Below are 21138 nucleotides of genomic sequence, written 5' to 3' on the forward strand. Positions count from 1 at the left end.
AGTTCCTTTAGTGACATGGTGAAAAAAAAGTTATATTATCATTTACGTCTGTTTCATCGCCACACAGTTCTATCCATCTATCTATCTATCTATCTTTAATTTTATTTATTCGTTTGTTTGTGAATAAAAGGAAATAGAAAATCCACCTCCACATGGAACATTTTTAACATACTGTATTTCACAAAAATCAGCTTTTGAGTGTTTTCCTTTGTGTTTCCTCTTCTAAATATCCTGTATCATCCTTATCAAAACATGTTTTAAATGAATGAGAACATGAGATACACATGGAATCAAAAAAGTTACTCTGGTTGTGAATCTGTTGTAAGTGATGGAGGTTGTGTATTGCATTAACATGCTGATCTAAATAGATGAAAGCAATACTGCTCTTCATGTGAGGAAGAAAACTCAATAAAAAAATATTTAGCTGTTATGACTGATAAGGAACAGTGCCTCGCCCGAATGATGCTTGGAGACAACCCATGTTTTGGGAAGCATGGCCTCTTCCTCTCTCTTTTTTTCCTCAAATTTCAAATTTTCTTTTAATTAACTGATACATTGTAGACACAACTGCAGTCAACAGCTCAGAAGAGAAACAGAAAAATATAGCTGTTTAACTTTCCATAATGTGGTCATTTATCAATGTTTAGCAGCTGATGTCAATGACACATTGTTCCTGCTTTGCAAAGCGTGCTGCCACAGGTCTAAAGTCCAACCGTGCCGAGATTCTGGAGTCACAATGTCAATACATTACCAGAATACTACACAATAGGTGGAGTTAAAACATGTCTCACGCATTAAATTTCTGCTTTCTCACAATCCCCACCAAGCCGCTCTAATAGCATTTAATATTAATATATTACAGCAACTTTCAGATTTCACTACTAATGAGCATTTTGGAGGCCTGGTCACTAAACTAAACAGCATGTAATAGTGAAGTGAACATCAATAATTCGTCTGACCGAGATGGCCTGAATACATTCTAAATCTGCAACTACATAACATATGCATAACATGTACATCAACACTACTACCTCAATAAAACACGCCTTGTCTCTAAGATACCACAGAATGAGTCACATACAGTTCTGCAGCCTATCCCTGGCTCTGTTTGTCAATGTTATCGGCTTTTCATTTCACCTCCCACACCCTAAGTTCCCTCTTTATTTAGTTTCTGTGCCCAGTGCAAATACATTTCCTCTTTGAGTCATTTTCAGGTGGAACTTTGTTTAAACAGGAAGGAGTTGACCTCAAACTTAGTTAGTTTTCACTCTTACAACATGTGTACTGGAAAATGTTCCCGTTGTATTGCTGTAACTCTGTACCCATTAGCACTTATATCCATCATCTGTAACATCGTGTTGTTCTTTCCTGGCGGGGACGTCAAGTATGCCAAAGATGGACACATTACTGAGGAGGTGAAATACATGGGGGGACTCGTTGGAGGGGGTGTAATGGTAAGTTGTCTTTCCTCTAGCCTGTTACTGCAGCCTCGGAAATATGTAAGTTAGTTATATATGTAAAGCTAAAACTGAAAAAAATACAGGATTTGAACTGGTGTGCACTGGTCATCTAATGAGCTCAGTGCAGTTTGAAGTGGTAATCTGACTTAAGACTGACTTCTGCAATGTTATACATATTTTACAGGCTTTGAGTTATTAAGATTAAGTGGAAATGCTGAATTGTTTTGAATATGAATTACTATCAACTCGTGTCCTGCCACAGGTGTTGATCCCAGCACTTTACATCCACTTGACTGGAAAAGAGGGGTGCTGTGGAAATCGCTGTGGGGTGAGTCTGTCAGAACTACAAATTAGACCTTTCAGATGCTCAGTGAAAAATGGGGCGCTGGCTTAAAACGCAAATAACACTATAAGCTTCACACTAGATTCTCTATAGATGCAGACATACAATTCCCCAGCTGAACTAAATTTGAACTTTGTAAATAGTCAGGAAACGGTTGAACACTTTAGAAATCAGTGGAAATAGAAAGAAAAAGAATTGTTTGAACACATATGCCACGATGTGTCTCACAGAAACATGATCATAATTAATAACACATTAAATGATGTCAAAAATGTCTTTTATAGCTGTATCATTCAACCTTTATTGCAAAGTTACATTTAAGTTCAATCTAAGTGTTTAATGGAGGTCAGTGATACTGCATTTATGAATTAGTAGATAAGAAAAAAAGCTTTAACATGCTCAACACTAAACTATTGAAAAACACCTAGGTCCTCTTTAGATAGACAACATAACATGTATGCAATAAATTATGAAACCATAACAACAGTCCATCTGTTTCTTGATCTATAAAGAATATTTAAATGTTCAAGACATATGCCAAGGGCTTAGTGAAATGTTTTTTAACCTCTCAAGCTATTGACACGAATCATGTTTGTCTGTTAATGAGGTTTTATTAGCTTACGTTCTTATAAAATTGTTCATTGTTCAGTATGACTATAGCAGTAAAGTGTGAAACATGTTTTAGCAGTTCAGCCTGCTGTAGTTTATCTTGTTAAGTGTTGGGAAAAACAGATGGACAGACGAAATGTGAGGAATGCAAGGTCAAACAAATGTTGAGACTGAATGTAAGGAGGAGGAGGGTAAGCATTCAGTATGAAAGAGTGATGTCTTAAACTGCAACAGAAATGTGCCTGACCTTTGCTTATCATTTCACTTCTGCAGATGTTCTTATCAATTGCATTCGCTGCATTGGGCGTGGCTGGTGCCCTGTACAGTTTAATTGTGGCAGTGCTCGGTTTGCAGAATGGGCCTCTCTGCAAAGTTCTTCTGATTTGGTCGACACCTTTTAAAAACAGGTAACACGCTGGAGTTACTTTCTGATGAAATTTGTTAACTTCCTAAAGTCCTGATCACTCACAAACCTCTTCTTTTGCAGTGACCCGAGCTACCTGACTGACGATACATGGTGGGGAACATGCACGGAGCCTAAGAACATTGTGCAGTTCAACATTGGATTGTTTGCTACTCTGTTGGCCACAAGCTGTCTGCAGCTGGTTCTCTGTGCCATTCAGATGATCAACGGGTTATTTGGCTGCCTGTGTGGAACCTGCGCCAACAAAGGGGTAAGAAGAGTGTTAAAAACAACAAGTTGAAGTGTTGTTAGGATATCTTAATTGAGAATTTTAAAGAATTTTCTTTTTTTACTTACAGCCGCTGTGAGATCCTGACAGATGACTGGCGCCCCCTGCTGGAAGACAGGGAGTAGGGTTCCTGCTGCATCTGCATAAATATTCACTTCGAAATTGTAGATTTTTATACTTTGTGTGCGTTTCGTGATGCTTAATGCTGCATTATAATAACACACAGACATCTGAAATGTCTGCAATGTATTAAGGTAATGTTGTGAAAATGGCACAGTATTAGAAATAATTTGTGTTAAGTAATGTAATTTGAAATAAATTGGTTTTAAATATAAGCTGCTCATCCAGTTCTGTGTAGCGTCACATTATAGTTGGCGTTACACAATAATATTAACCTTCACTTTATTGTACTGCCTTTCAGTTAAAATTATTGACACCAAGAGATAGCTAGAAAAATATCAAATAAAATACAGGACAAAGTTATTCTTCAATGACACCTTTAATGTAAGTTGTTTTACTGCAATGAATATCACGACCAGTGTTATCTCAAATTGTTAGCATTTCAAAATACCTACATTTCTTAATTAACATTACAAGGAATATGATTGAGATTTCAGAATTTCCAACTACTAAGCACTGGAAAACCCTGCATGTGGAATGCAGTGTGCAAATGGCACATTTGACAAGGCAGTTGATATTTTCCTCGACTTGTACAGAACAATAAAGGTTACACAACAAAAAAAGGCAAAGTGTAGTGATTCAAAAGGCAAACGCTGGGTCCCAAAAAAGTGGAAACTTAATCACAACAGGAGTGGAATACAACAGAAATACAAAAACAGTCAGTATGATGAAACCCCTGCTGACTGTATTAGCTTCTATTGAGGCTCATGAAACCTGTAACACTTCAGTCAAGGCTGTTTGAAACCTTTTTAAACCAGAATTGCATTTTTTGTCACTTTATCAAAACAAACTGAGATATGATCCAAAACCGAGACGCTTGCTTAGCTGAGAATGATTCCATAATTGAGAACACAAGCCATGACAACGCATTATAAGCAACTAATATGAATGAGTATATGCCACTTGACATTTCTAAATAAAATCGTCATGCAACGAGCAAGGTTTTAAGATTGTTTGCATTACAAATAAGCTCACAACGGAGTGTTTTTCTTATCCATATAATTGCATACAGAGCAACTAAAGAATTATTTGAAATGACTGGCAGAGAAAGATGTTTAGCTGCGGCTACGACTTTGTTGAGGTAGACGTCAAATAATCAACCAGAGTGTTACAAATTCCTCATAAAGAGTGTGCTCACTGCTGCACACATATTTTTCTCATATACGTATGTATGCAATACTATTTTAGGTGAGTTAAAAACAAACAATCTGAATCTAAAAAATAAATTAATATAAGGAAATACAGTATGTTAACACTATGTCAGAGGTGTAGGTTAAAAAGAGATGGAGTGTGGCAGCATTTTAGGTTTTTAAGTTAAACAAAAGCAGGAAATGGCAAAAACCCGCTCCCAAACATAAGAAGCTTCAATTGGAGTTTTGATGAGGTTATATGGCTATAAAACTTCACCGCTCAGTTACTTGTGCTGTGCATATTTCAGCTGTCGTACTGCTTCATCATGAGCTTCCGGCTGGCCTCATAACCCAGGAACAGCGCTCCGTTAGCAGGGAAGGTGCGGACCATGGTGGGGGTAAGACCAGAGTAGAGTGCCCTTGTACCTAAACAAAAGTAACAGCAAATATTACATTCTGATTGATAACAAAAACAGTAGGAATGTTAATTCTTTTTCACCCAGAAAAGCTGAACACCAAACATCTCTGCTGGGGGGGCTGTTATATGTTCTGGTGTGCTGTTTGTGAGTGCAATGGAAAATAAATAAAAACACTAAAGGAAATCATAAAACTAAACACACGTAAAACTCCACGTTTACCAACCTTCAGTACGAGCGATGGTCATGAAGGTTTTGAAAAACCCCGCTTGTTTTACCGTCATAGACATGACCTGGATCCGAGACTTGACGCAGTCGAAGGGATACACCACCAACCACAGGCACGCCCCCCCGAAACCACCGCTGATCACGATTGGGGCCACACCTTCATTATACACAGTGATACCCGTTACACGCTAACATAATGTACATCTGATGCGTGGGAGGTGAAAGCAAATGTGTCAATAAAGAGGGAAAAAATGATTTAGATGGGTAATAAATCTTAACTCATGACTGCTAGGCCATATTTCAAATTGTAAGTCCAACAACAGTAACATAAGTAACTGAATGTAGTACTAGTGTAGTTAAAAGGAAAATTCCACTTTAAATGATGTTATCGATCTGTGAGATTTGCGATAAAAATGTTTTAATTTAATTTTCTAGTATTCCCCAATTACTTTTCCTCAGACCACCTCATTTAGTTCTATTAGTGAGTAACTTTTCCCACAATGCCTTTCAACAACCCCTAGAGAACATGATTAAGCTTGAATGGCGGACTTCTCGTTGTACGAATGTTGAATTATGCTAGTACCTATGTCGTCTCGGTCACATTTCATGTAGTCGGCAAAGGTGGTGCGGCAGAGCTCATAGGCACCGAAGAAGCAGAAGTAACCGGGGACTTCTCTGGCTATGGTGGTGGTCAGGCCCTGGAAGAAGCCCTGCGGCCCCTCATTCCTCATGATGGATTTCACCACCGACCACACTGTACTTCAGACAGAGCAGAGGGACGTATGGCTCGGTCAGTGCACACACACACACTACAATAGTATAAGCAGATTCATTAATTAATTATAATAATAAAAAATATTTTCATGCAAGACTACCTTAACGAAACACTAACTCAGAAACATATTACCATATAACTACTGCAATTGGCATTGCAACTAATCAACGTGGTTCTGCTGTATGGGAAATACAAATCACCTTAATGTCCACACCATTGATCACAGAGGAGCAGTGCTTTGAGCAGTGACATCTTTGTCTTCTCTAAATCACCTTTTGAATATTCAGTGTTTTCCAAAGAAAACTAAACAAATACTGAATTTATCATTAATACATGTTGCAAAAAAAATTAAAAAATTAAAAAGCACATAAGGTATCTGTTTGAGATAAACAGGGTTACACAGAAATATTTAGACATAATTAAATTTGTATTTGTTTTGAGTAGCTTGATTTCCACATCTCAAAATATCTGTTTAAACAAAGTGCAATGTAAAAAAATCAAAATAAAAAAATAGATCAATAGCAAATAAGTTATCTACCATAGGTAACAAATGAGCTATGAGCTATTGCCACCCCTTATTAGTTGTTAAAAAGTCATTTTTTTCAGCATAACTCAATCTACTAGATATTAGGCAATATACAATCATAAAATCTGAGTAACAAGAGAGTAAATGACCCATACATTATTACACAAAAACGTATGACTATATAAATACCACTTACTTGTCGCTCTTAGCAATCTTGCCCGATGCCTCCATTTCATACATGGCTTGCAGCCGACACTTGACAAGCTCAGTGGGGCAGAGTACCAGCGAGGAGAAAATGGATGCTACTGAGCCAGCACAGGCTTTCTGCATGTCACTAACACAGAGGGAAGGATAAAAAACAAGACAGTTAGAGATCTTGCATGTATTCTCAGGGTAACAAGAACAGCCTGGTTAACTTCCCCCCTACCTCAGGACAGCCTCACTGGGCAGTCCAGCCGTAAAACGGATGACCTGCTGGCAGAAGCCGTAGCTCATGAAGAGCACAGAGTTCTCGGCGATGTTGGCCATCAGTGCCGGCGTGGTGCCCTGGTAGAGACCACGCAAACCCACTTGTTTGTAGGTGGACGAGATGCAGTGGATGAAACCTCGGTACATCGTAGGAAAGGTCTGCATCTTGACCTTTGCTGTGTCTAGAGGCTGCCCGCTAAAGACACATGCAGCTCCCCCTTGGAGGAAGACAGTGAGAAAACGATCAACAACAGAAGTCGTCCAACAAACAGAGTATGGCTTGTTACTCAAACTAAAAGAGAAATCAAAGTTTGCACACAACATATGTGCTGTGAAGAGAGATAGGGCTTGACGGAGGGTTTCACTCCACAGAGCGGTATAAAGAGTCGATGGGAACACAGAGAGAAACGAGCCGGAAAAACACAGGAGTCATCAAAATCTCCTGCTACATCAGACATGGCTAGTGAGTCGCTTGGTTAAAGGGGTGGTTCAGAATTTTGGACATAGGAACTCATTTCCAAGTTAGCCAGTGTGTTATTTATCAGTGGAGACCGTTTAACACTCTTCATCCAGTCCTTCCAGTTGCAGAGTTCGCTGGTGCTAGGCTAGCGCAAGTCAACAGTATCTGCTAGCCTGCCACTAAAAACAGTTTTACCCACTCCACAGTACACCCAAGGCAAATAAATTATAACGCCAGACTATCGATGTAAATGTCTGTGTTGATAGAATAATGTTAGAAATAAAACTACCCTTGCATCTCATTGATCGCATTACATTTTGAGGAACTAGTTTCTCAGCAGCGGCGGAATTTTACTTTGCTCCGGTTAGTAGTACTGCGCCAAAAAGTAAACAGAGAAGCACACTACATTCGGGACACCTAGTAGTAGCCTAGTACATTGGTATTGAAGCATTGGATTGGAAACTAAGGACTAGGCAACATGGTGATTCAGTGTGCATTTAGAAATTGTAAAAATAAACCAAACAGATGGGCACCACAAAGTTTCCACAAATTTCCATTGGGAGATCCAGAAAGGAACCAACTGTGGCTTCTTGCTGCTGGCTTGGACATCAAGGCGGAGACTCTACTCAAGTGGCAAATGTGTAGTGATCATTTTAGACCAGACGACTTTGAAAAACCCTGCAATCTAAAGGACCAAAAGTCACTGACAATGAATGCGGTTCCATCCGTCTTTCCAGATGCACCAACAGCTACTGATGAACAGGTAATAACTTTCGGTAGGCTACTCTAGCTAATAAAGATAGCCCCTTTCATAACGTTAGCCTAGCTGCTACTGATAGATTGAAACTGACAACGTTAGTGGAGATAACGTTACAGTTCAATGCATTGTGGAGAGTGACAACGTTAGCTAATAGTATAGCTACACTCTTGGTAGATACCTGGCTGGGCTAACCGCTAACTTTAGGTAATTACTGACAGAAACGTCATGTAAGCTCGGACAGTTTACATGCAAATTGCAGCAGTAGGTAAATAAACTTGTGTGATTGTCATGGAAACCGGCTTTCTCAGTAGCCTAGGTAATATCACTCTGCCGCTGCTGTAGCCTATGCTACCAACTACAGGGAACAAAGTATAACTATTGCAATGCGATGCAAGGGTAATTTTATTTCTAACGTTATTCTATAAACACAGACAATTACATCGATAGTCTGGCGTTATAATTTATTTGCCTTGGGTGTACTGTGGAGTGGGTACGACTATTTTTAGTGGCAGGCTAGCAGATACTGTTGACTTGCGCTAGCCCTGCACCAGCGAACTCTGCAACTGGAAGGACTGGATGAAAAGTGTTGAAAACGGTCTTCACTGATAAATAACACACTGGCTAACTTGGAAATGTGGTCCTATGTCCAAAATTCTGGACCAGCCCTTTAAGCAGTGAAAAGACAGCATGATTATTACGTAGAGATTAAATATGGACCTTTTTCACAGCAGACATTTTGACTTGTCATAGTAGGAAAAGCACAGCTGAAATTGATAACCTTAAAAAGGTCCACTGTGTAGGAATTTCTCCCATCTAGTATTGAGATCATATATCGCAATCAACTCTCTCGCACCACGCAGTTCTAAGTACGTATTACAGCTACGGTAGCCTTCACGCTTAAAAAAGCCGGTCTCTTGCTCTTTTCAATATCCATTTTCTTTTTCTCGTCGAAGAAGAAGATTCCTAGCCTAGAAATCTAGATGTACCCTAGCGGCAGCAAATTTATTTATTAATTATTATTTAATTTACAGCCAGCTCTCCGTGGAGTCCTTATCCCAAGTGAAGGAGTTCAAGTACCTTGGGGTCTTGTTTGCGAGTGAGGGGACAATGGAGCGGGAGATTGGTCGGAGAATTGGCACAGCGGGTGCGGTATTACATTCAATTTACCGCACCGTTGTGACGAAAAGAGAGCTGAGCCAGAAGGCAAAGCTCTCAATCTACCGGTCAGTTTTTGTTTCTACCCTCACCTATGGTCATGAAGGCTGGGTCATGACCGAAAGAACAAGATCCAGGGTACAAGCGGCCGAAATGGGTTTCCTCAGGAGGGTAGCTGGCGTCTCCCTTAGAGATAGGGTGAGAAGCTCAGTTATCCGTGAGGAGCTCGGAGTAGAGCCGCTGCTCCTTCGCGTCGAAAGGAGCCAGTTGAGGTGGTTCGGGCATCTGGTAAGGATGCCCCCTGGGCGCCTCCCTAGGGAGGTGTTCCAGGCACGTCCAGCTGGGAGGAGGCCCCGGGGAAGACCCAGGACTAGGTGGAGGGATTATATCTCCAACCTGGCATGGGAACGCCTCGGGATCCCCCAGTCGGAGCTGGTTAATGTGGCTCGGGAAAGGGAAGTTTGGGGTCCCCTGCTGGAGCTGCTACCCCCGCGACCTGACCCCGGATAAGCGGACGAAGATGGATGGATCTCCGTTGGCTGGAAAAACCAAACTCTGGTCAGGCCAATCACATCGTGTATAGAGTCGGTAGGCGGGCTTATGGCTGCTGCTGCTGTTGGGAACAGTGGTCTTCTGGAAGACTTGGAGTTAAGCTTTTCTTTGAGAAAAGAACGGCACTGAAATCATTCTTAAAAAAGGAAGACGTGTTTGGAGTTTTGCCGACCGGATACGGCAAAAGTTTAATCTATCAACTAGCTTCGCTACCTTCTTCGTTGCTCTGCCTGGTTGTAGCGCTATCCTATTGCATGCAGAGGGAATTTGAAAGACAACCGTTTATCCCGCCCCTCGGATTGAGCTCCGATAATGGTGAGTTCCCAGACCCAACGTCTTGATGTGGGTCTGGCTTGTCAGGCTAGAAGACTCCTGTTCCTGAAATTTGGATTTTGAATACGTGTGGTCCTCCATGTTACCTTCTTCAAACTTGCCAGGGCCGGGAAGCTTAGATACCCATTAGCAGCATTAGCAGCTCCTGTGAGTTTATCATGTAACAGCGAAAACGCGAAAGGCGGAGCAATATGTCCTGTATGTCCCTTACTGGCTAACGTATTTCAAGATGGCGCATGAATATGGAGCATCTACCCCAGTTCATGCAAATGTCAAATTTCAAGCCAAAAGGAATACTTGGAATTTGTTTGCTAATTTTGGGAGACAAAGCACTGTAGTTACCTATGGCTCCTGCAGAGAGGTCAATGATGGCCTGGACCACAGGGTGTGGGGCCATGGTGTCCAAGTAGTTGTCAGAAGAGGTTTCTCTTTCTCTCAGCTACCTGGTGAAAAGAAAAAACAATGACACTTTACCTCCTTACTCCACTCACAAAATACACTGCTACAGCGTATTAGAGTGCTTTAATTACTATAAACCTACACAGAACATAACCAGTTATTTGTTTCTTGAAACACTTCACTGACACAGTTAATGTGTTTCGACACAGGGATCAGGGCCAATAACAGCAACAGCAGCTGGGTTTTAAAGTTCACTACAATAAAACCTGCCCCCATTTGTAGCAACAGTGATTATTAACAGTAAGCTAAGAAAGGGTTTGTCTGGAAAAAAGAATAACTGTTATGTAAGATAAAAGGCAAGGGAAGGCGTGATGAAATTGATAAGTTTGCATTAACAGAAACTAGACAAAAGTGGAATATTTCTAATTGAAGAAGAAAAGCCCTTTTTTGCAATGTATTTGGTTATTTCCAATAGTATCTTTTTTTCTTTTTCCTAAAACAATCTTAGACTTAACTGTGTCCTCTCAGGGCTTTTTAAGTTAGCAACGTATTTACAATGATGTCAATGTCAAATTGTTTTTTCTTCTACTAAGCTAAAATAACAGTCGCAGTATTTCTAGGGACACTGTGCTCCTTCCACTGCTGATGTAACATAATAATATGTAGCTACTGTCATTATCGGGATGAGTAACACAAGGTTTCCACCAGTGGGGGACAAAATGCTATTCTTATTAAAACATATTTTAAATAACCGCCGTTCAGATCCAAAACATTTGAGTAAAATGTCGAACAACGTTTCCCATTGAGAGGTAACATAGCTGCGTTTTGTGAGGTACCACTAACTAACAACTAACATTTTAACGTTGTATGGGAAAGAATATTTTCTTATCAATCTCATATTATTTGCAAAGTTTTACATTCATAAATGTTGTATGTTGTAAATTTGCCAAAGTAAATCCTCACTTTAATGTTTTCAAGAAAGAAATGGCTAACGTTATAATAACTTAACTTAAAACGCTATTTAAACTGTATGTTTTTCTTTTCTTTTGCTTATATGTACATTTTCTTATGTAACGTTACCTGGTTAAAAATATGTAAAGTATTACTGTTTATTTAAAGAGAGAGAGAGAGAGAGAGAGAGAGAAGTAACGTTAACATGTTGCATCCATTAACAATAACGTTAATCTCAGCTAAGTAAGTTAACTAGTTTTAGGCGAAAACCAGGTGAAAGTTACTGTTTTCTGTGCGGCGAATGTTAACTTTGTAAGTGTAAAAGCAGAAGAGATAAACAGGTAGTAATCCTTTAAAAATACCAACCTTAGAGGAGAGCGACGAATTCAAAAGTATGTATGTAACACATGTAACGTTAACGTTATCAAACAGTAACGTTAATCGAGTGAGCTGCTGACTGAAGCTAAGGTCGTCCAGGGGTGGCCGCATGCTAACGTATGCCACCAGATCAAACATCCAAAGTTTATATTCGCGTTATCTCATTTGCAACATCTAGACCCCTGTGTGATCACTCGGTGTGGACGATAAATGAATCGGCCATCAGTGATAAGTGTGGTTGAGGAGGAGAAGCCAGAGGTTGTTTGGTTTCATCATGATGCCCGACATGAAGAGCTCCCACTCTGCTCGAAATTCCAGGTATCAAAACCGCCTTCGCGATACGAATCTACTCATTCTGCTCTGAATGTACACTTTTAGAATTGTCTTGTGTACCTGATATTACTACTGATACTACTGTAAGTGAACACAATACACAATTAAGAATCTTGAATTGATAAGTTTGCACGCAAAACTGTCATTTACTAAAAATTGCACATTGTTAGGAATCCTTCCCTCCATTTTACCTCGATTTAAATAACATGGTAGTGATTGTCACGAAAAAAATGTAAATGTAAAGCTGCAGAATGTTCAGATACAATAATTCAAAGCTGTAGCAACTGAGTGATGCTCTTAATTTAGGATCTATGATATGAAGCGTCAACCTTTAAGCTTCCGGTTCACATTCTTTTCACTTGTCAAAATAAACTCTCCCCAAAAGGTGATACACCACCCCCTGCTGGTAGTTTTTATTTTTAAATTCCTCTCATTCCAGAGATCTTTTTTTTTTTTTTTTACCAAGGACATTTGGTTGACATTAGTCATGTATGTTGGTTTGTTGCTTTTAAAATTTTGCGACTTTTGCTTTGCTTTTCTATCTAATCTTTGGTACATCATATATTTGGATAAGCCCATAGTCATCATGATTGTCTATCATTAGTGTGATGTAGTCTCACATGCAGGTTAAAACATTTAAAGCATTTTCTGTAAATAACAAGTTAGAGCATTGTGTGTTTGTTCTTCCTGAAGTCAGACCTGAAAACAAAAACAAAAAAACATTTTGTATAAGTCAGACTCCCAATAGTAACAACAAGAATGAAGGCCTAGTCCAAGTATATGACAGCGAGCCAGCATGCACAACAAACTGAAGCATCATTCAAATTATTTACACATTACCTCAAGTGACATGTACGTTTTAACTGACTGTATTTTTTAGTTTGAAAAAAATGAAATCCGATTTTTAAAAAATTTGTGTTGTTTTTGTAGTAAAAGCAAAGGCACCCGGGAGAAGTGTAGGAAATCAGAATGTATTCCCTTACATTTTGATGCATTACTGTTAATTGCAATGACTTATTAATGGGCAGTAGCAAGTTATTCTCTTGGTGATTTCATGGAAAAATATGCTAGTCAAACAACATCACTTTGTTGGTATTCACCTCTGAATTTAAACAAAATACCATCTGTTTAAACAGAGTAGCCTGGGATTAAATACACATGCCCTCTGTCCACAGGCTTATCCTTAAAAACTCAATGGCTTACAACAGTCTAGACTCACTTGACTACATGTTGCAAAACATCATCAATGTAGACTTTTATGTTCAATAGACATGCAGTCATTAAACACACACAATTTTCCAATTTCTTATCACTTTGCCTTTTATCAAAAAAACAACAACATTGACGTTGTCTACATCACAGACAAGAATCATCAATATTCTGTTTTAAACAATTTCGCCATTAACAAGCAAAACTCCTCTATACACACTACAGTATATTTTACATACCTATATTTCCTGTTCAGTCTTTTTGCATTTTACATAATTATCAAAGTAGCATCATTAGCTTTAAAATACATACAATTCTCTTTCCATTGTAATTATAATCACTATCCTGATTGTACATACAGTATCATTTCCCACAGTTAGAGTCTGATGAGCAATTCATGTGCCTTGTTTTCAACATGTTGTCACAAAATGTTCTGAAGAGATAACACAAGTCTCTGCATTTCGTTAAATCAAAACACTTGGCAGAATTCTGATGATTCGTAGATGAGAAGCATTTTCCGTACGACCGCCAATGTCATGAGAATGGAAACACTGCAGAGAGCCTCACGCTGTTAAAGTAGTTTTGAATACAAAACACATTAATTGATATTTACCCAAAGCCACAGCTTTTATTCGTGCCTTCCTCCTATTTGACGTCAGTAATATCCTGAACCCTTCTCAGACTCTCCAAGGTGCTTTACTACCAACTGTTACGTCTGTTCGAAATTGAGATTATGAGGTACAGTCAGAGAGTCTCACTAATCCCCAATTAAAAGAGTTACACTGAAGGAATAACAAAGAGATTATAAAAGATCCCTTCAACAAAAGAGTAACACAAGTTATAAAAGTGGAACTAGTCCATGTAGTTGGATTTGTTATACAATAGTTTGGCAATAAAGTTGTCAGTATTGAGCATAAACTGTTGGCAGTAGTAGGCTGTGCCCAATCAACATAAATTTTTTTTACTTCATAGGATTAAAAACAGTGACTTATAAGTGCCTGACGAATTTGTAAAAACCAAATTAAACTTTGTATTAGTTTGGTGTCACGGGTCTCAAGTGTGAAGCTTAGAGATCACCATACACATAAAACTTTGGCACCAGAAACATGTCCTTTGCAAAGGAAATGAGGGACAGGTGTTGCGCACATCTCAAATTGAATATCATAGAAATGTGTGGAAGACTTGGTTTTCCAGGAGCTGGTTTGAATTTCTATCTATGCACCGAGATAACTTAAACATAAATGGTTAATGACCAGACACCAGTAATCACAGCCAGGCACTTGATTCAGCCCTCATCTCTCATCAGAGAGGACACTCTGATGTGAGTTGAGGGTTGAATCAGAGTAAATATCTAAACCTATTTACCTCCAGGATTAAAACACTCAAATTATTTTGTATGTGTATCAGCGTGCAAGTGCAGTGAAGCATTTCATATCTGCCACAGGGTCAGAAATATTTGGTTAGTGAACTAAAAACTCAATCTAAATGTGGGAAAAGCTCCAGTGTCAAAAATACATCAAGAAAGCCTTCTTCATTTGTACCCTGTATACACACAGCCAGAGCCCTGGATTGGAAGGTTTTGGTCACTGCAATTAGTGAAGTGTTTGGCACTGCAACACCATATCCAGTAGACAATTTTGTTGTACATCAACACGTCCTGATTCAATATGCAGTATCACTAATGTCACAACATGGCCAAACTCTCCACCAGCAGCTCTGGATACAGTACGCAACCAGTCATGAACTATAAAACACACTACCTTAAGAAAAAACACGTAACTTTTTTTTTTTGGCCCCGTGGCTGTCCAAGTGAAAGTTTTGTTGTCGTTTGTTTTTTAAATCAGCTCTATGACTGATTTTGTGTGTCTACTCTTTGAAAAGTCTTTATGGTAGACCTTTGAATTGTTGTCAGACTTTTTGGCAATATGTTTGACAGCAGCAGAATGTTATCAATGTAATAAATGAGAAAGTAATGAGGCGTGAGCAGGAATGGCACTGTCTCATAGTTTTGACCAAGTCCGGTGTTTGAATGTAGAGAGATAAAGAGAGAGAGAGAGAAGTAGCAATATTCACACCTTCTGGGAACTGAATCCACATCCAGATAATACAAGCAATACATAAGCATGTTAATACTGTTTTCGCCCAGATAAGCAGTTAGACACTAGTCCTGGCTACTGTGAGGAGTTAAAATTACCTCTTTTTATGATTGTTTTGGCGTTCAAAATATACTGCAAGTAAATTAGAGCACATAGTTCATGTTCTGTCTAAGTAAGAACCTGTTTTATCAATGGACAACTTATTTTATATACACAACACTGGCAACTGTATTCATTTTTTCTTTCTGTAAAAACAGGGAAAGGCATTAAAATATTTTTACAATAAAATCTATACAATGTAGAATCCTCATGTATTCTGCAAGCTTTCTGTTGCAGTGTCCACTAACAATCAGCTTCAGATGGAGGATGTTCCATCTGTAACAGGCCGTCAGCTTTTACCCTGAAGTGGATGCTTGGTTGGTAGTGGACAGGAGTAAATAAAAACCAATTAGAAAGTAGGGCCTGAAGTGGATGCGTCCCAGGGTGTGAAAGTACGGAGAGAGAAAAATATGGTCTTTTTCTTCTTTTTTTTGGTCAAACTTCAGCTTGACGAAACAAAAGAGCGAGGGAGTGCTTACATTGTGGCTGAAGTGTTGAAGTGTTAGGCACTGCAAAAAAATAAAACAAGATTTTTTTTCTTCACGTTTCTGATAAACACAGTAAGGCAATTTGATTATGGCTGACTGATAGCAATATAAGTGTCTTGTCTGTCTTCTGTAAAGTTCAACATATTTACAGTTTGGACTCAGGAGGGAAACACTCTTTCCCCATTTTCACAACCCATTTTCAGATTACCTGTGTAAAAACAGCTACAATCAAAAATGAGGCACTTTATAAAAGAGTATATAGATATCTAGGCTATATAGTATTAATCATTATATGTATACTGTATATTTTATATACCATTGTAATGTGTCACTTTATATTAGAATTGTGTTAACTGTTATGCAAATGAGGAAAACAGACTGCATACTATAGTTTCTGTCATTCTACTTGTATACTGTAGTTTATACTAAAGTATAATATACAGTTATAATAAAAAAGCTCAGCTGCAAAAAAAGCATATACACTTTGACTTTTTTTATGCTTTTGTGCTACACGATGGTTCAAAATGCATTAATTGTAAGTGTTATTTGGTTGGAAACAACTCAAAGTGCTAAATAATTTCATAAAAAACATTGTCATTTATACACTGGTGTGAGTTTTTAAAATTCAAATAGAGAAAAAATATTGACGACTTCATTTGTGGGCTGTAGTTAGGGACTGTATGACAATTTTTAGGGTGGTATAGGCCTAGAGGCGATCAGAGAAGGGGGAGGGTTATGTTTTTTTGTTTTTTTTGGGAGGGCAGGGGAGCGTTTTTTTACTTTTTCTCATCCCAGATTCATTCTCCCTCTGTCAGATTTATTTAATTATTTTTAAAAAAAAATATAATAGTTACATCACACAGATGGCTTTTATTATGATATTGAATGCTACACTCTTTCTAATCTGTCTCCAACATGCCCAGCCATGTGATTCAGGCATCCTGAAATTGATTCAGTGTTACAGTCATCTGTCAGCCTCATCTGATATATTGTTCTCAGAAATGTGGGGGAAATGTGCTGAAGTCCAACAAACCAGAGAGCTTGCGTTGACTTAGCAGTTCTGTGTTAAAAAACAAAAGGGGTAGGATATGTTTGCCAAAAATGTATTATTCTGAGACATGTTGGCATTGGGATTTTGCTTTTCATAAAATTAAAAATAAGATTCAGCCCCCTCTCCCCACCCCAATCATTTGCGTACAGTCCCTTAGCTGTTACATTTTTTCTTTCTTTTCAAAACCGTAGTAGGCCATATTCAGCTTCCCTCGCTAACAAGTTTGTTATCAGGTCCCCTCAGCACATCTCAGTGAGGACATTTACATACATACAATCTAATTATTGGTCTTACTGCGTGTTCGAAGCCAATTTAATTAAGCTGTTTACATGCATAGCAGAAGAATATTTGTTAATTTGGCCATTTTATGCAATGTTGCATACTGTGGTTATTGAATAAATGCATTGTTGTTTATGCACCTGCTTTTATACAGGATATATGTGACATCAATCATGTTGTGATATGTCCTGCAGCACTTGAGCTGCAACAGCACACAAGAGTCCAATTATATGGATTTTCTTTGTTTTGGTAAATGCAGTTACTTAAGATTTGAACTGTTAGTGTATATGTAAATATGGTCACTTGTATTTTGGGATAAAATAACTAAGTGGAAAAATAATTTCCAAAAAAGGAGAGAATACTCGCTGGGCAGACAGACGATCGGTTAACTTTCCCTTCAAACCTTGAAAACTAAACCGTAGAAATTAATCTACCAAATATCCTAAAATACCACTGAGATGCATGACTTTCTTACTAGCACCATTTGCGAATCAGCCACAGGACGTCACAGGACCTGTTTGGTTTGTGCGTAATCAAAGCTGAAGCTGTATAAACATGCATCCTGTGTGAGTGTGCATCTAAAGCTTTAGGGATAAAACGTAGTTCTGTGTCGGAACATTTTGAAAAAAAAAAAGCCATTGACCTCATCCCTCAACTACAACCTAAAGATAAATTACAAGCACAAGTACAACAGTGCGATTTTGTCTGCAGTGTGAAAATGAAATTGCAATCTTATGATATCCTATTTAATACACTTTTACACTCCTCGGAATTTTATAAAGATTGCATAAGATGCGTGGGATTCTCACACAATCATTTTCTTCTTGTGTGAAAAACTGACTGAATACACAAATATCATATCTAAATTTCATTTATATAACACACTTTCATTGCCAATTCCATAAATTGTTAAACTTCAGAAATTAAGCACATTTTGAAGTCCGTCAGTGGCACAAGAAAAGTGGTCAACAAGTATAAAGGCTTTTTTTAGCAACTGTATATAATAAATTAAATATGTTTACAGTGACAGCATATATGAGTGTATGAAACCACTGCCAATCTGCATTTCCTTCCATTTTGGGTCAAAATGACACCTGATGATCATTCAACTTATTACATATAGACGAAGGATATATATTAAAACAAAAACCTTTAGCATTCAAGTTTGGGACCTAAAAAATAAACACTCCAGAATGCAGCTGAGATCGAGTCAGCTGCCACTTAAAGCCTTGATTTACAGGACTTCAATAGATTGGCCCATGCACCAATCACAATGTGTTTTAAATTAAGATGCACAGATGGACTTTTTTGCCATAATGGCCACCTGAGAAGTCACACACGCCACATATCAAATTGTCATCCTTTATCTATATTAAGTTAAATGATGGTCAAATTTCATTTTGGTCAAAACAAGGCATAAACAAAACCTTTCCCTTACCTTGTGTGTGTGTGTGTGTGTGTGTGTGTGTGTGTGTGTGTGTGTGTGTGTGTGTGTGTTTGGCACACATTTGGTTGACAGATACAGCCGACGGGATGGGGATGAGTTTGTTTTTCAGTGTTCAGACTCCAGTGTACAGTTAAGTTGTGGCAACAGATTGGGCCACTCACAGACAGAGTTTGGAGCCGTCACATTGGCATCACGCTCAGATCCAAGATGGAGCTCAACAATCTGGAAGAAAAGAATCAAAAGCAGGGAGGAATTGAAATGAAACATTTTCAAAAAAACAAAGGTTTTTTTTATACTGGTTACAATATATTGAAAACAGTTTTTAAAAGGGTTATCCATTATTATAGTTTACATGTTTACATATTGATCCACAGTAAAGCTAATTTAAGTCTCCCCACACCAAATGTTACAGAGGGGAAGGCAGTTTAGACTAGATTATGTATTCTCCATGGCATATTGCTTTTGGGCGGCCTGCTGGCTGCTTGGGTAAATATCACATGACGCACGATATCTTTCTAAAAGGATTTTCTGATTGGAGTCTCATGGACACTGTTGCAGATGTCAATATTGTGTGCCTTGTGTCTCTGCGTCTCAGAGACTTATCAGTTCCAGGCATTTTTAACTGTTCCTTCTTTTCTAGGAAGCCACCTAAACAAACACTGCTCTATAGCTCTGATCATGTCAGCAGAATAAAGTTAGTGGCAAGCAAATATCTGGGTTATGATTATCAGCTTGGAATTACAAAGATTTTCTCTCTCTTGAGGTTTACAGAAAAGACAAATTGCCTTATAAATGACATTTATTTCAGGCTAACCATAGGGAAGCTCAGACATAAGTGCTTTTAAATCAACCTGTGGTTTGAGTAGCTGTCAGTCTAACCACTACCTCCATCCACTTTCAGAGTCAAGAGGTTGTCTGCAACCTTAACACTCTTCATCATCCATTATTACAATTACTGTTTTTTTAGCTTATCAGTGCTAGAACATGGGTAGGCTGCAGTGTTGTTCACTAATAACTACTGATATTGCTGTAAGTGGATCAAATAAAGATAAGTAACCATTAACAAACACCAGACAGCCTGGAGGATTTAAGTTACATCATTGAATCAGACTTCGCATCTTGCCCAGATAATGTGTCAGTAGAGCCGAGAAGTCTTTTTACACTTTGCTTCTAATGCAGATGTGACAGCAGCAATTAAAACATGGGGCACAAATAAACATCTTAATCTAATCTTCTTCTTCTGGTATTTTAATAAACATTTAATTTCAGTGTCTAAATAAAATGTAAGTAAAACAGGTGGAGTAATGTGATATTGCCAAAATCAGTGTTGATTGGACATTTGAGGAGCCTGTTTATTTGAAGTTTGATATGCTGCAGCACAGCCACCATCCTCCCTATTTCCAGTCTTCATATACTGTCACAAGTTCCATTATTAGAATAGGGCTGCAGTTAATGAAAGTGCACTGTTTGTGTAGCTTATAAGAGGGGAGGCACATTCAATCATTAAAGGTCCCATGGCATGAAAATTTCACTTTATGAGGTTTTTAATTAATATGAGTTCCCCCAGCCTGCCTATGGTCCCTCAGTGGCTTGACATGGCGATAGGTGTAAACCGAGCCCTGGGTATCCTGCTCTGCCTTTGAGAAAATGATAGCTCAGATGGGCCGATCTGGAATCTCCTCCTTATGAGGTCATAAGGAGGAAGGTTACCTCCCCTTTCTCTGCTTTGCCCGCATAGAAAATTTGGCTCGCCCATGAGAAAGAGAGAGACATCATGGCTTGCAAACAAGCAGTTCAAGGCCACACTCTCACCCTCTACCTTGCCCCCCCCCCCTCTCCTCCTCAGTAGCATTTAAAGCTACAGAGACAGAAATGGCACATCCTAAGGAAAGCTCATTGTGGGACTGGCTCTAGCGGCTGTAATTCTGTGCCAAGGCTGAATTTCGGGAAAGAGACTTCAGATACAGTATTAGGGGACCACTAAGGTCTATATAAAAGATACTTCAGATACAGTATTAGGGGACCACTAAGGTCTATATAAAAGAGACTTCAGATACAGTATTAGGGGACCACTAAGGTCTATATAAAAGAGACTTCAGATACAGTATTAGGGGACCACTAAGGCCTATATAAAAGAGACTTCAGATACAGTATTAGGGGACCACTAAGGCCTATATAAAAGAGACTTCAGATACAGTATTAGGGGACCACTAAGGTCTATATAAAAGAGACTCCAGATACAGTATTAGGGGACCACTAAGGCCTATATAAAAGCATCCAAAGAGCACCATGTCATAATTAATCGCAGTGTGGAAAATTAC

At 38.7% G+C, this 21138-nt stretch overlaps 2 protein-coding genes across 3 annotated transcripts; one reads left to right on the forward strand and one right to left on the reverse strand.

The window, feature by feature from the left end:
• The first annotated feature begins 1166 nt into the window (after nt 1–1166).
• On the forward strand, nt 1167–3439 carry tm4sf21a (transmembrane 4 L six family member 21a). Its single transcript, XM_078265945.1, has 5 exons — nt 1167–1454; nt 1723–1788; nt 2686–2819; nt 2900–3086; nt 3175–3439. Exons 1-5 carry the CDS (start codon nt 1278–1280, stop codon nt 3181–3183), a joined length of 573 nt encoding a protein of 190 aa, XP_078122071.1. The 5' UTR covers nt 1167–1277; the 3' UTR covers nt 3184–3439.
• A 591-nt stretch (nt 3440–4030) lies between these two features.
• On the reverse strand, nt 4031–12452 carry slc25a15b (solute carrier family 25 member 15b). Of its 2 annotated transcripts, none has more exons than XM_078265943.1 (7): nt 11804–12452; nt 10430–10526; nt 6787–7045; nt 6556–6693; nt 5642–5817; nt 5057–5215; nt 4031–4840 (listed from the first exon to the last, which is right to left on the reverse strand). In XM_078265943.1, the coding sequence occupies exons 1-7, from the start codon at nt 11951–11953 to the stop codon at nt 4719–4721; spliced, it is 1101 nt and encodes a 366-aa protein (XP_078122069.1). In that variant the 5' UTR covers nt 11954–12452; the 3' UTR covers nt 4031–4718. The 2 variants fall into 2 exon arrangements, with proteins under 2 accessions (XP_078122069.1, XP_078122070.1); XM_078265944.1 differs by having other exon boundaries at nt 10430–10530; nt 11804–12451.
• Nucleotides 12453–21138: the final 8686 nt, after the last annotated feature.

This window comes from Sander vitreus, chromosome 13 (genome assembly GCF_031162955.1).
Source record: "Sander vitreus isolate 19-12246 chromosome 13, sanVit1, whole genome shotgun sequence".
NCBI classification, from domain to species: domain Eukaryota; kingdom Metazoa; phylum Chordata; class Actinopteri; order Perciformes; family Percidae; genus Sander; species Sander vitreus.